Source organism: Pteropus medius, unplaced genomic scaffold, assembly GCF_902729225.1.
Source record: "Pteropus medius unplaced genomic scaffold, Ma_sr-lr_union100, whole genome shotgun sequence".
Taxonomy (NCBI): Eukaryota; Metazoa; Chordata; class Mammalia; order Chiroptera; family Pteropodidae; genus Pteropus; species Pteropus medius.
In genome coordinates, this window is record NW_024349803.1 from 3,102,216 (window position 1) to 3,121,537 (window position 19,322).

Genomic DNA, 19,322 nt, shown 5'->3' on the forward strand with positions numbered 1-19,322 from the left:
GTGTGTGTCTCTCTCTCAAGGTTTCTTCCTCTAAGAGCACAGGAGTGTGGTATGGCTCACTTCCCTAGACCAGTGAGAGTCGGTGGTAAAATGGTTATGACAATTGCCAGAAAGTGGCTGTCTGGCATTCAAGGACTTCTCTGCTTGGCATTCAAGGACTTCTCTGCTTGGCCCATCAGGGGCCTATGCCACCTATTAGCTCACATGACAATGGATGTATGAGCATGCTTTGCAAAGTCATGAAACACTACTCATTTATGAGGGGTGTTCCCATCTCCAAGTGGCTTCACTGAATCTGGCTCCTCTTTTGGCCAGATGAACAACTAAGAGCCCATACCTCTTCCTCCTCCTCTACCCTCCTTTCCTCAACCTGCTGTGCTTTCTTTTTAGGACATGTCAGTCTTTAAGTAGAGATGTCAGAGAGGGCAGAGAATCCTCTGGCAAAAGGCAAGGGAGACTCTGAGGGCTTGAACAAGAGGCAAGTGACCTGCAAAGCTGGGAACCTTGTGCCTTCCTTCCCCCACGCCCGGGCGCAGCTGTTTCTGCATCTGGCCCCGCCCTCCCCACAGGTATCTGGAGCTGTCCACGTACCTCAGGTGTCCTCTTCCTGAACTGGCAAAGCCACCACTCACTGCCATAGGATGCCAGTGTTACCATCTAGTACGAAGCCTGGAAGAGTAGCCACTGCACCCTCTACCCTCTCACCAGCCCCCAAACCTAACCCTCCCAATGAAGGCTACTTGTGATGACATAAATCAGTCAAGTTGAGGGAAATGTAGGCACTCGGGGACAGAGATATAGGGCACAAAGGACATCTAATATCTGTGTCATGGAGATCAAGGTCATTTTCTTTCATCCACTCATAAATATATTTTGAGTGCCTGCCCCACGGTGAGAATGTAGTAGTGAGCAGGTCATCCTGGAACTGAGATCTGGGAGACGGAAAGAGTGGTACCCCATAAAAAGGAATCAGAGCAATGAAGGTATAATTACAAGATGTACTGAGTGTAAGAAGGAAATGAATAGCATAAGGGGTAGCAGGGTGTGGGAATCAAGAGAGGGGCTTCAGAGCCTCTTCCCCATCCCCCGCTGGGAGAGGGCCTCACGGGTTTGGTGTCTGCCTTCAGCACCCTTTCTAATACCTCCCCTTATGAGACAGCTTTAAATAGAATGTGGTTAGTTTAGCATGGCCTGAATTTTACGATCTGAGAGAAAGCCCTCCTCCCTGTCAGAGATGTGAAAGGAAACTAGGGGTTTTTAGAGAAGATGCAGAACCTGCTTCCTAACTCCACCCAATTCCCCCTTTCTCTACCCAACCCTTACCCTCCCCTAACAAGAACTGCTTGATCTGAGAGAAAAGGAGCAGTTAAACTCAACTCTTTGGCTCGATTTTAATGCCTTCTTAACAAGCAGCACAATCCTGCCTATGAGTATCTCACTAAATATGTGTGAAGTCAGTTACAAATTTTATTGGATTGTAACACAAAATGCAAGTTGATTGTCACCACTTCTTACTGACACGGCATGTTTGCCTCGTGAGCACTGTAAGAAATCAGAGCAAACTTTAATTTTCATGGCTTTCCTCTTCTAGTTTTCTGCCTCTAGTGTTTTTAGGTTCCTGACCATAAAAATGCTAACGATTAGTGTTACTTCTTTTTCCAGGACAGGAGTTCCTCCGATTATATAACATTTTCCTCCTACTGGGCTGACAGGTAGAACGAGAATGATGTTCTTATGGATCGAAATTCAAATTACACTGAGAACATTGGTAAAAATGAAAGAAAAATCTTTAAAATCATAATTTACGCTGACAAAAGTGAACTTGGAAACCAAGTGCATGGAACGAAATACCCTAAGGACTAGTTCTCCCCATCTTCTTTTTGAGGGGTTGCCAAACTTTTTCTGTAAAGGAGAAGGCAGGACATATTTTAGGCTTAGTTTCTGTCACAAATGCTCAGCTCTGCCGTTGTAGTGGGAAAGTGTCACAGAGAATATATAATAGATACGGCTGTGCTCTAATAAAACTCCACTTATAGACACTGAGTTTTAAGTTTCATGTCAAAAAATACTGTTACTTTTTTATTTTTTTCATTTAGCATGTAATATTCACTCTTAGCTTAAGGCCACCACTTCCCAAACTCTGTTCTGACACGTTATATGATGCATCATTCGGTGATATTGGACTAAGAGTATTCAAGAGAATATAGTTTGATATGCCATGTGCACATTTTAGAAAAGATTATGGAAAAGCAAGGGCAGTTAGCATTTTAAAAGGATCAACATATGTTATAATACACGTAGGCAAAGAAAAAATTTGGTTATGGAGAATCCTAACATTGATCAAAGACTTTCACAGACAGGCTCACAACAAAGACAGGGCTCAGTTTTAGCAAATCAACTAAAAATGATTAAGGGTCACCCCAGCTACAGTTAGCTATATACTCAAATAGCCATTTGTATTCATAAAGATAGGGTTTGTGTTTATTTGTTTTTTGCTTTTGGCACCAGAAAGCTGATTTAAAAGCTAAAATATTTTGTGCCGTATGATGACGTAAGTCATTGTATAACTCCATACCGTCCAGTGTAGAAGTCTAATAATTATTAAAAAAACTAGAATGATCAACACTGATTTAAAAAAAAAACCCACTTAAAGATTTCTCTGAGTAAAGGATCTCCTATATAAAATCTCCATATAAAAATATTTAACCCTAATATTTGACTAACACTAAGTATAGTAGGAGAAATAAATATCGTAAACTACTTAACATGTTATTTTTAAGTTAACTGGTAATTAAGCTTGTAGAATTAAACTTAACTCTTAACACATCATATTTCCACCCACTGAGTTTACTGTAAGAGTAATTTCCTTATGGTTCAGAATTTGAAATGCCCTAATTAAGTTAGAAAAGACTTTAAAACCATTATTAAGTGTTATTTTTATTCTTGATAAATTCGTGTGGTGGTAAAATCAGATTTCTGGTATTAAAGGTGGTTATTTTAGTGGGATGAGTGGCACTAATTATTTCACAGCAGTCTGGGGGAATATAAGTGAACAGAATGAAAAACAGTAGCTGTTAAAAGAGAACAACAAGTGACAGCTCCTGAAGTCCCCACTGAGAGAGCAGCAAATGTGCAAAGGGACGCCACCATCCAGGCACGGGCTGATGAGAGAGGGAGAGGTTTGGTGAGGCTGAGGGTGAGCCTTCCCACTTATGTGAAAATGAGAAAAAATGAATCCACAGGCAGTGCTGAATTTAGTCTTAATGAGCATGAGGTCAAATATAACATATCTACAAAATGGGCTTCGAAACTTATACAGTGCCAAATGTTATTTACAGGAATACATTTAGCTGTGGAGAAAAATCACTGCCTCATTATTTAATAGACTATGGAGAAACACCCTCCCCCCACCCCAAGTTCATGACTAGGGACATAACAGATAGGAAAAAGGGTCAGAAATGAGTATTCTACTGCCCCCAAAAAGATGCCAAAAAGTGTCTCAAGTAAGTGTCTACAATTACATTTTTTCAAAAACAATTCTGAAATATCATTTTTCATATAATTGGTTACTTCGATAGCTTCAATTTTATGAAGCTGAGTCCATTCAAATTATCTCATTTCCTGAGAGAGTTGTCTCCTAAAATGTGATTGCACATCCAAAAAATATGTGTCCATGAAAACAGAGGCGCTCATCATTGCATTTACAAACAAACCTCTATACCACCACTAACAATTTTATACGCGAATCTAATGTAATTTCAATCTTTCCAATTCAGCTCCAAATTGGACGTGCAACACTGCCAAATTTGTAAATGGAAAGCATATGCCATTCTAAACCACGCAAGAATGGGTGGCAACAAATCAAATTAATCTGTGATATATGTATGACTCTTGCATTTATAAAGTCAGGCAATGATCTCAAGAACAGCAAGATCCTAAACAATAAAATTATATTATCACTGCAACTTACATGCTTAACCTGAATATGCACAACAATGGGACACAATGAAACACTAAAAGATTCATCCTTTTGATGAACCTTTAACAAAAAACTAATTCTGAAAAGAAATTCGCATGTATGATTCTTACTGGTTGACTGCAGCCAGTACTTTGAAGCCAGCACTGTTAAAATAGTCACTCAGGTAAGATATCTCCATTTAACTAGCTGGAGAACATTCTGAACCCCACGTGGAGCCAGACACCAGCGCGAACTGCAGTGCAGGTTCAGGTGGAATGGAATGTAGAACCACCACAAGATTCACATCCCCATCTCCGCACCTGGTCAGAAATTGCCGCCACTAGGAAAACTAATTAAGCTAAACTGACTCCTCCAATGGGGTGTGGCCCAGAGAGTGCTTGGTGTTCCAAAGTGGAAGCCCATCCCTGGGGAGGTCCAAGGTTTTATTCCCGTCTCTGGAGCTCACAGTGATGGAGTGAACACACTGGTCTCTCTTTCAAAGTAGCCAGCGTTCCCTCTGTGCCAATAGCACAGTTTGAAGTGTCAAGGAGAGACTCAGTTCTCTGGTTCAAGGTGAGAGCAAGCCAGAGGGCTCCCAAACACAAAGGAGAAGCAGGCTGAGTACATTAGAGAGCTACGAAATGCATATTCTAGGTCAACTAATCTTCATTTTTGTGCATCTGAAAGGATTCAGAACTCAAACTGCATAAAGGCATACAAATTATCACACACTGAAAGCCAATTAGGCTCTTTGTTTTTTTGATCATCAATTTTCTGTTTGAAAAGAATTTCCACAAAAGAGGACAATCACATCCACAAAACTAGATGTAGAGATGATAACATTCTGCAAACACTACAAAAATAATGACAAACTTTAAGATGTCAAAATGATTCTAGATGATGTAAAAACTTTATTTCAAAAGGGCTGTATAGTATTAATAGGGTTTGATGCATCTTTCAAGAGCAAATCAAAAATTTTGACCTTGGAAAACTTCAATTACTAGAGGAATATATTGAGGTACATGTCCTCAAACTTATCTTCTTCCCTTATTTTTTTTCTCTTGGCAGTTATTGGGCATAACATAAATCTTTTATTGATCCAAATACAGCAAAGGGATGCATTGTTCCAAGATGCTCTAAGAAGAATGTCATTCATCTAACAATAATAGTCAAGGTAACAGGGAGCAATTTAGCTCTATTTCTCTTGATGATCATAATATAACCCCTTTAGCTGGCCTAGTTCTTGAAGGTGTCACATCATACTTCTTACTCTACCTCCTGGCTCCTCTCTCAAACATCCATGCCTTTCTCTAGATGACATTTCAGGAAGTCTGTCTTTACAGCAATCCAAAAGATGGATCACAATGGGGAGGGAAATATTGTAGTTTGGGTGGCTGCAGCGGTAACAGAGGTGTCATGGGGACAATATAGCTATTTTTTCCCCCGCATACGTTGCCATATTTTATAAGTCATTTTGCCCTGGGGGCTTTCCACCTATTCAAACAGCGAGTTTCAGGGCCTGGGTGAAGGAAGAGCAGCTATCTTATAAAAACAAAGACACTTCTCATTTAAAGGTCAAATTAGATTTTTATTCAGGTTCCCACCATAGCAGGCTTGAAAATCTGGATGTGTCAAGGAGAAACTATTTTCTAAATTACTTTAACTTATCAAGAAACAAGCCAGGCCCTTCATCCCTGAGGTAGAGAAGACGATCCTCCCACCCACCAGGGCCGGGCCAAGGGTCTACAGCTCTAGGTCGGAGAGAGGAAAGGAGCAGTGGGGGGCAAGTGGGAAGCCCACCTCTTGCAGTCCTGAGTGACTGGAGGTGGAGCAGGGCAATCCCTCCACTGCATGCACCAATCCCAAGGTAAGTGGGGAGTGAGGGGGAGGATGGTGAGCTTTAGTGAGGACATGGAAGATTCCTGCAACCATTCCCCTCCAGGCAACCAGTGCACTACAGAGGAGCAGAGGGGAGGAGATACAGTCTGAGAGATCTAACATTTTACCTAAAGGGCTGAGCATTTACTGTACAGAATGGATAAAGTAAGTTAATGCACAAATTTACCAAACTTAACTAAAATTTAAGAATACTCACCTCCCTCTAAGGGAGATAAGAAAGCTACATGTTCTTTGCCATAGGCATAGGGTGATGAGGGACTGAACTAGGATGACGGCCACAGAAATGGAGAGACAGCCAGCACTGCCTCTTCTACTCAATTAAAGCTTATTTATACAATGTCTAATGGAGACAAAAAGTTAGTGAATAAACTAGGATAAGGAAGCTAAACGCTTCCTCAGAGCTTTGAAAAGCTGCCAGTGTAAATTGTGACTGACCAAAAGGACCGTGTATATTATGTGCAGAGCAAGTACAGAATTTTAAAGATGTGCACAACCTTTTTTTTTTTTAATTTCCTCTAGGGGTCCTTGAAAGAAAGAAGAACTTAGCAAATGACTCAAGGAGGTACCTTTAACCACTATAGAAACATAAATGAAATACTTCTAGTCGAGAAGAGACTATATAACAAATAAACTTTGAGGGAATTATACAAGAGCAAAATCCCATGTTCAAGGTAGAATTTGATGGGAACATAGGAAGCAATCCCTACGCTCTTGCACAGGAAGAATAAAAGACTGCAGTACTTCACTGACCTTAGTTTAATCAAAGATGTAGTAGTATTCTTTTGCATAAAGCGTAGGTTTAGAAAGAAGTTCCCTAAGTTTTCTGGAGCTTTAGGATGCAGATATATTTTATACGTATTTTCTACAAGATTTGGGGAAATAAGATGTTTGAAAAATAAGCAATCTTCCTCTGCCCCTTTATAAAATAATAGAAAGGCTCTAAAACAGTAGAGATCTCACCAGACACATGGCTTCAAACCAGTGTACCGTAACAGTTCCTAAGGTGGCTTTGGTTCAAATGAAATCCCCCCAAGAACTAAAGTGATGCCAACAGTAGGCTCCCATTTCTCATTTACCAATATGCTTGAACAGCACCGCGTTATTACTTCCTAGCTTACTTAGAAATTTCAAATCAGACTGTTAATACATCAGATGACTAGTGGCTTGCTTAATACCATTTATCATTTCTTGTCTGGAGACACCATCTGACAATATGTTGATCCCCATTAAGGTTTTCATTTCTGTTCTCCCAGAGAGCTTGGAGCTGGGTATCAAATTAAATTGGTAAAAATTGCTATATGATGAAATCTCTTTCAAGGAGATCGTCAACCTCCCAAATGCTCCTCTTCCCTCAACTGTTTATAGCTTAATATCCGGGGTGTGTGCGTGCGTGTAAGAATACTTCTAAATATGTGTTCCTCAAAAGTTTCTGTGGAGACATATAAATCTAAAAAACTGGATCAGACATAAAGTCTTATAAGCACCACCAGGTGCACACTCTGAAGGACCATCTTCCAAAAGTTCCCAAATCTCCCTGCATCTGATCACTGAGTGGCAGCCTGCTACATCTGCTCTGAGATGCATGTGATGCTATCATAACATTCTATCTCTTAAACATCTCTTCTCCCCTTCCATTGGCTCAGCAGCTGTCCTGGAGAGTGACTCAGCTGTGTGGTTTTGATGATTTCAGAGAAACTGCTTTTGGCAATGCCACTGGCTGGACCTCTCCTGTCACAGAATTAAGCTACCTTTGAGTTTCTGTCCTTCCCTCTGTAGCAGGACATATCCTCCTTTCCCTTATCTGTCTTTATCTATCTATCGATCTATTGATCTATCAATCTATCGATCTATCTATCATCTATCTATCTACCTACCTACCTATCTACCTACCTATCTACCTAATCAGCTCAGTTTTATTCCAAAGCATAATATTCTATCTGGCCTTTATTTTATAGTTACACCTCCATATAGTTACGGGAAAGTTGACACCTCCAATTAAAAGAAGCTTTTCATGTCAAGTTTTGAGGCAGGAGAGAGATAAAAGGAGCCACAGAGGAGATGGGGATCAATAGTAATCTTGTTACAGATCATCTCTGGCTTGGTCCAGATGGGAAGACTCTATTAATTATGAAGTGTGATTTATCTCTTCACTGCATTAAGCAGTGGTAAGACAAGACACATGAAACCATACCAACAACATAATAAAGCAGTGCTCCTGATGCTGCATGCGATTACCAACATGTCTGTGTAAGGAAAAAAAGCCTTCAGTACACATATTTTATTTAAAGGACCTTGTTTTATTCAAAAGATATTTAAAGAAACTATCAGTAACCTATATATTATATAAAAAAACATTCACAGAGAGTAAATAACATCCTCCTAGACAAAGCATCTTGTTCATTTTAACACCAAAAAAATACTGTTCTCTACTGGATAAATGGGTTCCCCGGAGTATGCTTTCTTAATTAAATGTGAAGGCAATTAAAATCAAGATTTCTGTGAAGTTGTAAAATATCACAACAAATTAATTTCAAATAGAAAGCAGAGACAAAAGAATTACAATAATAAGAACAAATTCATGTATAATCTCTGAACAGATGGGGCCTGCTGAGAATCTACCACTATATAGATGGACACCTAGACTGCCTGTAACAGAGATGGGCATCATTTTCTCTACTTTTTCCTCTTTTCTCCTTTTCATTCCCACAACTGCTCTTCAATTTAATACAATGACTGAAGTGTATTCGTCTTACAGAAAAATTATAGCAAAATCAAGGAAAAAACTTTTTTCTTTGAAAAAAATCTTAATGTGATAAGAATACCTGACATGAAACCTACCCTCTTAACAAATTTTAAATGTACATTACTGTTGACTACGGGTTCAATGTTGTACACAGATCTCTAGAGTTTATTCATCTTACTTTATGCCTATTCATTAGGCATATTTCCCAATTTCCCTATCCCCCCCACCCTGGTAACTACAATTCCAGTGTTTGATTTCATAAATTTGACTATTTTAGATACCTTATATAAGTGGAATCACACGGTACCTGTCTGTGTCTGACATTTTACTTAGAATACTGTCTTAAGTCCAATGAAAAAAACTTTAAAGGAGAACTTTCTTTTTATGTAATACTTCACAAAATATTTAAATGGCCAATGTTCCAATGTGTTCTCTCTATAAAGGAAGAATGTTGACTCCTTGGTCTGTATATGTTAGTATAGATCTCATAAATCTTTTTAAATTTTACTCTAAAACAGTAAACCTGAAGCTAATAAAGATAGCTAGAGCTGAAATATTGGTTTAATTAACATTAAAAGAATGGTAAAAATCACTTTAATTTAAAAAAGATGATGAATTCGACACATATTGATAGGAGAGGTGAAAATATAGTACTGAAATGTCAAGGCAGATCTATTCTTAAGAGCATTGTATATCATAAAGAATACCCAGTTATTCACTAGAATCTCTTAAACTCAGGTTACATAATCCTTATTTCCTTTAATTACATGAGACAACAAGCTCGATCTTGATATTTGATTGTAAACAGTGGATGCACTCATGTTCATTTACATAAATTTTAAGTAAAATATTAAAATTTTCTGTTTTCTGAAGCAATAATATAAAAAATTGTTCGACACTTTTTAGTGGAATTTGATCTATTAATTACATTCTTCCTTATTTTAAGATCATTGACTCTGCCTTTTAATAAACATCAAAGTATGCAAAATGAATTATTTTACACTTTCATGGGGAGCAAGAATTAGAAACAAGGAACCTAAGATTTCAAAAGCCCCACAACTTTAGATCACTATTACTGAAGATATCTGGGCTTTATCAGTATATTGATCATTCATCTATATAGCTAGCATCCGTGGCTAATTTTCCTGATCTGGAGTGCAGAAAAAATACTGGACAGACAGACTACTCAGGCTGTAACCCTGGTTCTGTCATTAATTTGAGGTACCATAAGATTTCTATTTTCTCATCTGCAAAATAAAAATGTTGAACAGGTGATCTCTGAGTTCTCTTTCACTCCAACCCTCTCACAGTCCATAATGCTTAATTCTGAACATGACCTTCCACTGCTTGAAAATGGGCAAGAACTCCCATGGTCCCAACGTGGATTTCCCAAAATAGGTGCTTCCCATTTCTGAGTATGTTTCACTCTGTGAAGTCTGCTTGCAACAGACTCCTTATCTTTACCTGTTGAAATCTCATTTTTAAAGGTCTAGCTTAAAGGCCAGTGTTTCCTTGAAGTCTTCCTAATCTCTAAACCTGAAACTGACTATTCTTTCCCATGAACATCCAAATAATTTCATTACACATTTGTAGATGTCTGTCTGTCTGTCTATCTATCATCTATCTATCCATCCATCCATCCAACCTCTTACTAACTACTTATAGATATACTTCGTCTCTTCTATTAAACTGTAAACTCCTCAAGGGAAGAAAAGTCTTATTTGTCTGACAGTCACTCCTGTTCACCATACCAGTGCAGTCCCTAGTTTTAACAGTGCCCCTCCCCTCCCACCCCCGCCAATCTGCCCGGTCTAAGAGGGTGTCTGCACTACTCCTGGATGGCTTTGACACCTATCTTTTTTAGCTAGGTCCCAGGCCTAGACCTCACCACTTCCAGGACCCAAGAAGTTAACATGACCATAGGGTACAACCATAATTTGGGCAGTTTTGAAGATCTATTTGTTGCTGCTAATCACAGGCATCATTAGGGCAATCAAGGGGACATGGTTAGGATGACCAGAACTAATTATTTAAATAGGGACACTGTTAAGAGTTAGAGGGAGAATTATTAATAATCATGCTGGGACAACAGGTGTATAGGCAGAGTCTGTCCCAGGAAAACTGGCATGTGTAGCGCCTTGTGCATGGGCATTCTTTTCTAGTCTCCATATAGGCTTGCGTGTTCCCATTTCCATCATTAATTCCTTCTCTGCATTCCCTTTTCTCACAAAGACACCGGGATACTTCTGATATACTAATTTATTAATAAGGGTTTAGATACTGAAAAGTCATTATGATTCTGATGGCACAAGTACTATGCACTCTTAGGAGACACCACATCCTGTCCTCACTGGAGGGTAAGCTTCAGCAGTGTAGACTGGCAGTGACACAGGAGTTCTGAGGGGTTTTCCTAAACTACTTTTACTTCTCATTTGGAGTCTTCAAAATATAAATGAGAAGTCAACATAACCTTATTTCTAAGGTTAATTCTGGGTTAAATTCAATATAACATTATACGAATTAAGAGCTATATTTAAAGTTACAGGCTGTGCAACACTGTAGTATATTTCCTATCAATATTTAACTTATTTCTTTAGCTAGCTTTAATAAATTGTCACAAGGTGTGAAACCATTAAGTCACTCAAAAAAGGACTATAAAATATCACAAGAATTATAATATTGCTGTAGCAAAATTACAATTTTTAAAACTCAAATTATAATACTTTGAATTGATTTTAAATATTTTATAGCTTATTTTATCAGATGGAATTAAAAACAGAACAAATCAATAAAACTAGGGTATAATGCAGCAAAACTATTTCAATTAAATGTTATGTAAGGGTAATTTCACAATTTAAAACCTTTAAATAAGCTAATACGTTCTGCCTTATCATTTCTACAACCAGACACATCATTAAAAGTATATGCAAAATAAGAGTTCTATAACCAGTGTTATCATCTACCAGCACAAGAAGAGGAAGATTTCACTCCTTAGCTGCCTCCATTACCTTCCAGTAGACTGGATGCTCTCTGAGGACAGGTGCCGGGCACAGTGTTTCCCCCAGTGTTTATCACATACACTTGCTCCTGGCCTTCCTTTTGCCACTCTCTGTGGCCTGCCTGCAGTGTCAGTCCTTTATGTCTCTTATACAACCATGAACTCTAAGCTGGAATAGCACGAATAAAAAACATCTGCTACAATGTGTGGCTTACTGCATTAGAACCTATGAAAAAGATCAAATACCACTTTTTTAAGATAATGAACTGATAAGCATTTAAAATATTCCATTCTTCTGATTTGTACTTCCAAGCTTCTGATTTGTACTTCCAAGAAGGGAAGAAAGTCAAGAACGAAAGTTCTTCAGAAATTTTGTTTTGGGAAATTGCACCCCATAGTCAAGTCAATTTGTGATACAAGGCATACTGTATTCATCACCTTCTTGGGAACTCACTGGGCCAGCAAATAAAAGGCCATAAGAAGCTCTGCAATAAAGACATCTGATTTATTGTTCAAACCAGTATTTCCCCAAATTATTTCACCATGGAACCCTTTCTCCCATGTGACATGTATAACATCCTAAGAAACCTTGGTTCCTCAGAACACGCTGTGGGAAATGATGACCTAATGTGTTTTTTCCCCCCTTGAATTGTATAAATTCCTCTGAATTGCACTTTTCAGATCAATTTTAAAAAGTTAAATATAATTTTGTTAAAGTATATGATGCCAATCTTGTTTTGTTTTTGATCATGGCAGGCTACATCAGAAGCAGCCTAGTGTTTTCTGGTCTTAGCTCATGCTTTTAGCATGGAAGAGCGGGTAAGTGAGGGTCTTAACCGTGAACACCCTGAACGGTAAAAGTTGACAGCCTAGCCCATCTGGGAGGGGCGTGTCCCACACCATCCTTAACCCTGACAGGCTGGAGAGCAGCTGTCAGCACTCATGAGTTCTGACAGCTTCAATGACACTGTGAGTTTAAAATGAGTGTTGTTCACCCACTAAATTCTCCCTTAGAATTATGAGTCCAAAAGTACAATAAGAGCAGGATTTGATTAAGAAAATGTAAGATACATCCTAAGTGCAAATGCAAATTTGTAATATTCTAGCTGTCCTGAGGATACCTCATTAATGTTAAGCTGATTACAAATTACAGGTGTCGCAGAGGACCTGCTGTTAAGAAGGAAACCATTGCAGTATAGAGTTATGTCATGCAAGCATATGCGCCTTATGGTACTTAAAATTTATTTAAAAAAATTTAAATGTCTCACCTTTAGCAGTTACTAAACTAAAAACAAAATAGAAATGACTGAATCAAAGGCTGGTTGCAGGGGAAGATGAAAAGAAAACAGAACTCTTTACTGTATATATGTGGAAAATAGTGTATTCTTTAGAAATCAATTCAGATACAGTTCCTGAAAAGCAAACTACTATTTAATCCAACTGCGGCAAGTGTCTCTGAACCCTGCTTTCTAAAACAACAACAAAACACTAAACTCTTTCAAATACAGCAAAGTCAGGGGAATTTTTCCAACACAGATAAATGAAGCATGAAACAGGAAAGGAAAGCACACTCTAGCAAGAGCTCTTAATTACGTCTGGTGTATTATCTTAACATACCTCTCTGACTCAGGTTACATCAAAGTACCAAAGACGACTCACGACTCACCGTATCATAAGTTGTTACAATCTTCTTTAGAACCTCAGGCACGATTCCCTGCAGCTCCATCGTGGGATACTGCTCGCTGAGATTCAGGACCACCAGTGGGGTGTTATCAGGCCCCAGAAAGCGGGGGGACACCGCCAGCATGCACTGCATGAGATTGGCCACAGAGGAGAGGCCACACAGCTCCTTGAATGACACCACTGCGTTCTGTTAAATGGGAAGAAAGGAGGCACTCTGTGATTAACCAGGGGTTTTAATTTCTCGTGGATTTTGTATTTGATATATTTGATTATACTCGAACTGCCTAGTATAAGTTATTAGCAATGTTATGATAGAATTGGCTAACCATTACTTTATCCAGCGATAAAATGACTATTTTCCAAAGTAAATATAGTTACAGATATTTGTAATACCGATTTATCAAAAGCACAGAAAATGTAAACAAGTTAAATTCTTCCCAAGGGCAAAGCTTGTTTTCAGATCAAAGTTCATAGCAGTGCTAATGCTGATATGCAATTATGAGCAAACAAAAAGAATGGCTTCAGCATTCGAAAAAGGTAAAGATTAAGAAGAAAAAGGTCAAATCAGGTTTAAAATTAGTATCGAGAATGCCAGCCATCCAAAGAGGAAAGGAATATTTGTGAGGCAGGAAGTTGACTCTGTCTCACCTGTTTATGCCTGTTGGTTCCAAACCCTAAAGTAACTTTGAGGTTTCTGCAGTTCACTGGTGAGGTCTGCCCAGCGGGAGTTCTTGGTTACCCACGGCTGTCCCCTATTAGTGTTGCCACTGATCTAAGTGCTTCTCCCAGTAATTATTTTTTTCTGATCATAAGATGGTATGCAATTAAAATATCCATTAAAGAAAACCCCTTTTGACACTGCACAATGCCATGAGTTGGCATTATCTAAGTCATTACCAAGTGCTAAGCTGTAGAAGGCCTATTTATTACGCATTTAATCCTCTCAACAAGCCACGCTGTAGGTGAGGAAACTGAACCTCAGCTATAGCCTCTCTCTGTTATTTGTCTTAAGGTCACAGAGCTGGTAAGTGAAGGAGTCAAGATTTTACCTGAAATCTGTTGATGTTGAGGCGTATGCTTTTAATCAGTATTATTAACGGGTAAATTCTAAACAAAGCATGAGTCAGGCATTTTATTCTGGGCACACTTGGGACCTGACCTGGGCTGAGCATGGCAGCCACAGGTGGGTATCTAGGCCCTCCAAGTCCGTGCCTTCTGCTTTGAAAAATCCTGGTTCTTGGAAATGAGCAGCAGTTTAGTTTCCAATTTAAACATTTTCTTTTCATTAATATTGCTTTAAATATGGACATCAAACTATATGTCATTTGGCTCAAAAGCACTTCATTGTTGACTGCTTACAACAATAAATTACTGTCCTTTCTAGAGTGGGGTCTCCCAATCACTGTCACACCTTCCTATTTCATTTTCTTCACAGCACTGGCTTGTCTGCAGTTGTCTTGTTTATTTATTCACCTGTTTACGGTCTGCTTCCACTCCCCAATGTCCATCCCCAACCAAAGTCATCTGTTTGTTCACTGCTGCATCCTCATGGCCTAGGCCGCCTGTGCATGGAGTTTATTAAACATCACCACCAACTGCTCTGTTGAGTTCAGCGTAGACACGCGGCTCTAGAAAGATGATGCTCAAGCTCTGGCAGATCAAGAGAATTCTCTGTCACAGGCACAAGAGCAGCCATGGAACAGGGGACAATGTGGCCTGTTCACAGATGAGGGTTTACGAAACCATTTTCACCCTCGGAAATAGGGAAAAGCCCTTTACATTTATGATATGCTTTTATTTTGAAAGAATAAAATTTCTCTATTTTGGGAAAGTCTTTTTATTAATAAGGTGTCCAATCAGTAGAGGAGCGAAATATGTTGAATGTTCTGAGTCAGATTTTACTTGCTGGTAGCATTCTTCTCATAATTGTTTTTATACACACACACACAATCAGCTAATATATACATATACTTAATAAATACATGCTGAGCAGCTGTCATGCACATGGCACTTCTCACACTGGGACAGGTTAGGGTCACTATTGCTGTGAGGTGGGCCTTTGCTGCCCACTTCCCTATCACTCATGGGCCCTCGTATACTGTTAGACATGTGGACGATCCTTAATTATATACATAATTCCTAACTGATTGCTTTCAGCCATTGAACAGTTCAGAGCTAATTATTGTCTTAGACTTCTAACAGATATGCACACGTCTTTTACTTAATTAAACAGATGTCCTATAAAATCAAGAGGAAGCTCAAAACACAAACACATTGGTTCACTCAAGTGCTTCCTATTTTCCCAGCACAACAGCTTCATAAGAAAGGACTGGAACATGTCCCTGTTATTTTGATAGGCCATCAATTTGTGTTCCAGCTAAAGAATAGGCAAAAAAAAAAAAAAGCAAAAAAAAAAACAAAACAAAAAAACAGAGATTCTCATGTATACTACCAGAAAAAAAGGGGCAACCGTGAAGCATTGATTAACAGGGACTAGGATGTGTTGTGTGTGAGACAGCAACACGACTGGCTTATTCTAATACATTATCAATATTTTCGATGCCAGCTGTGTTTTTGGATATTTAAATGATAAAAAAATGAGACTAGTGGTGAACATTCTAATAACCAATTGAAATTTGTAAATAATTAAAAAAAATCAAATACACTGCTGTAAAAAAGAACCCCTCCAATATATTCATCAACTATACATCTGCGCTAAGAAGGTAAACACTTAAACACAAGAACGTACCTGCATGTTCTCTCTCAGATCTGTGGCATCTCGTATGGGGGGCTGGGCGTTCTTGAACACTTCATCTACAGTTTTAATCCACAATGTTCTCAAAGATGCATATTCCCTGGATTTCTTCCCTTTTCTCACAGAAAGGCCCCTTTTATGAGGTTTCCCTCCTCCTCTTCGGTTAGTAATAGCCACATGGACAAACAAAGAGGCATGTGCTAGGACCTCTCCAGTCAATGACTGCAGGGGGACGTGGCGGTAGCCTGTCTGTAAACATTCAAAGGGAATCGTGTACTGACCAATAAATTCATCCCCGATGTAGTCATCATCTAGTACTACAAAGCGCACCATGGCCAGTTCCGGTAGGTTGATCTGAAATTCAAAGCTTTCATCAAAAATGGGAGCATCTCCATTCTGGTTCACAGTTTTTGTCCTTTGTTCTGCACAGTCGGCGGGGATCCCATGAATTTCCACATAGACATAAGGGTCCACCACGTCACCTTTGGCACCTGATCCTTTGGGTTTGGGAAAGTTCTGCCCACTGATGATTTTGATGTGAAGAAGCTGAGGTGAGACTCCTGGGACGGAGTCTTTCGTATTGGCGCTGAAGAAGGAGACTTCTTCCCTCATGATGGCTGGCCGAAGGACATAGCCACAGTTTCCATTCTGCCTAAACCAGCCAATGTTCAGGTCCATCATCAGTCCCGGCGTCTGAAAGTTCATGGCTACGATCTGACAACCACATTTCCAAAAATCTTGAGGGTTCATGTTACTGGAGTCAATCCTCATTGGGCTGGGAAAAACCCTAGCAAGAAAACGTTTGTTGTAATTTACAAAGTCCCCTGGATTTTCATTGGCATATTTGCTGGCAAGCACTTCATTAAATGAACAGACTTCCCAGTACTTCTGAACCTGAAAGGACACCTGAAACTCTTTGAACTGAACCGACTTACAGATGCTTACCAGTTCAGACAGTTCTTTGCAGAGCTGAAATCGTTTCACAGGCACATTGTTGAGTTGCTCCACGTTTTCTTTTCCCGTCCTCTGAGACATTTCTGCTCCTTCATCTTCATCAGTAACATCTCCTTCTACTCCAGAGCAATTTGAGGACAGCTTCTTTGCTTTAATTAGTATCTTCCCTTTCAGGACATCTGGGGATGGCAGATAAGATTCCTCAACGTTGGGTGATGTTGTATAGAGCTTGTCTCCTAAAATTTTCTTCATGTGTTGAACCATGACCTTCTGTTGTTTAATAGAACAGTGATTTTCTAAACACAAGATAAGTGGATACTCGGAAGCAAAGAATGCATACTGATTAATAATATCAATGACACTGCGGAAGACTATCTGAGAGGTCATGGTGTGGCCTGTGTAGATGACAGGTTCATTGTCTGGCCCATCCCATACGTCTAATTCAACACTCCGGCAGCCCATTTTTAGAGCTCGAATGTATCCTGTGATATCAGAGGGACCTCGGAACTGGTCCTCTATTAAGTATGTATTATGAGATGAGTTTATAAAGTAATGAGACAAAGGTTGCTTCATATCCTGACAGACCTTCTTATGTTCAGGATCAAATATATAACAGTCAGGTGACATTAGGTAATTAGTGAACCCGTCTATTGAGAGCCAGCCCTTTTCCTGGCCCTCTTTGGATGGCTCATATTTGTGAATAATTTCAAGGCTTATTTCCTCATTTATATGTGCCACACCCTGCTCTGCCTCAAGAAACATCATAAGGTCCTTGGTATCAAGGAATTCTTTATTGCTTGAAAACTGAACTAATAGGAAATAGATTTCAGGTCTAGTACAAAGCTCATGGAAAACCTCAACAAATTCTTCCTTTGTGACTTCGGTACCAGCTTTGTCCTTGGATTTGTGCAATTCTTTGAACTTAAGCTCAATTTTGCTAGTTTTTAAACCGGGGTTGAGGTTTCTGATACATTGCACCGCATTACACAGAGTTATATGTCCAAGGTTATCTACATCAATTTCACTAAACATTTGTGAAACCCAAGAAGTCCTCATGTTGTCTTGGCTACTCTCTAACATATCAAGTGTATGTTTTCCATAAGAAATTAGGTATCGCAGTCCTGTGACCCAGATGTTCGCAACATCTGCAGAGTTGGCAACCAAGTCAAGTGACTCATAATTCTCTCCATATATGACTGAAAACGCACAGTCTTCAGATATCTGGTCAGAAATGCCATTGCTGCGGAATATGTCTGTATTTTTCCCTGTTCTCACTTCCTTGATGGATTTAATATCAATCTTGGCTTTCTCAGAATCCTTCTTAGATGGTTCCCACCTCAGGCTCTGCATGTCGGCGTCCAGTAAAAAATACCTATGGTAAATTCTGGAGTTGGAGCGAACCTTTTTGAGTTCTGAACCCTCGACCATTGAATTGATACAATCACTTGCACTGCTGATCTTCTTCTCTGTCGGCATGCTACTGAATGAAACTGTCTTTTTCCGTTCTCTTTTCTGTTTTGTACCATCCTGGGAGGAGGAAAAATAGTGTATTAGAATAATATTAATGTAGGTTTCTAGGTTTAAGACTAGAAATAAATGTTTAATTTCCTTGAGAAAAAAAATCATACGATTAGGATTTCCTATTCTATGTCCTATGATGAATAATACTCAGTCACTTCTAAAGCTTAGAAGTGGCCTTGGAGTTTCAGCCTAAGGTAAGAAAGGTAAGAATTCAGACAGGTAAGAAATCATTACTGAATAATTGCAATCCATGGGTGCCAAGAAACACAATTTCAGTAATGCCCAATAAAATCTTGTACAGAGAACTGGCTACATAATTTGCAGACCTCAGGGAAAAATGAAAACGCAGGACTCCCTGTTCAAAAATTAAGAATTTCAAGAAGGTAACAGAAGAGCATTTAGCCAAATACAGGACCCTTCTGACTGTGGGGCCCATACAGTTGCCCAGGTTATACACTCATGAAGCAGGCCCTGTTTGTACATACATTACCTACACAAGTATTTCTCAAAGGGCTGTCACTAGATCGCTTGCCTCAGAATCACCTGGGTTACCTGGTAAAGGTATAGATTCTGACCGAGGCTCATGGTATCAGATCTCTAGGAGGCAGTACCCAGGAATTTGCATTTTGGGCAACACTCTAGGCCAGCAGTCCCCAACCTTTTTTGGCAGCAGGGACCAGTGCGCCTATGAGAATCTGATGCCTGATGATCTGAGGTGGAGCTGAGGTGGTAATGCTAGTGCAGGGGAGTGGCTGCAAATACAGATGAAGCTTTGCTGGCTCAGTCACCACTCACCTCCTGCTGTGCGGCA

The 19,322-nt window shown here is 39.4% G+C and overlaps 1 protein-coding gene across 2 annotated transcripts in view; it reads right to left on the reverse strand.

Moving 5' to 3' along the window:
- PLCL2 (phospholipase C like 2) overlaps nt 1-19,322 on the reverse strand; it is a 162,296-nt gene that overhangs the window by 45,530 nt on the left and 97,444 nt on the right. For both annotated transcript variants that reach the window (XM_039837046.1, XM_039837047.1), the window contains exons 2-3: nt 16,031-18,517; nt 13,265-13,468 (exon numbers count right to left, since the gene is read on the reverse strand). In XM_039837046.1, coding sequence (XP_039692980.1) covers nt 13,265-13,468; nt 16,031-18,517 — 2,691 coding nt within the window. The remainder of the gene's footprint in view (nt 1-13,264; nt 13,469-16,030; nt 18,518-19,322) is intronic.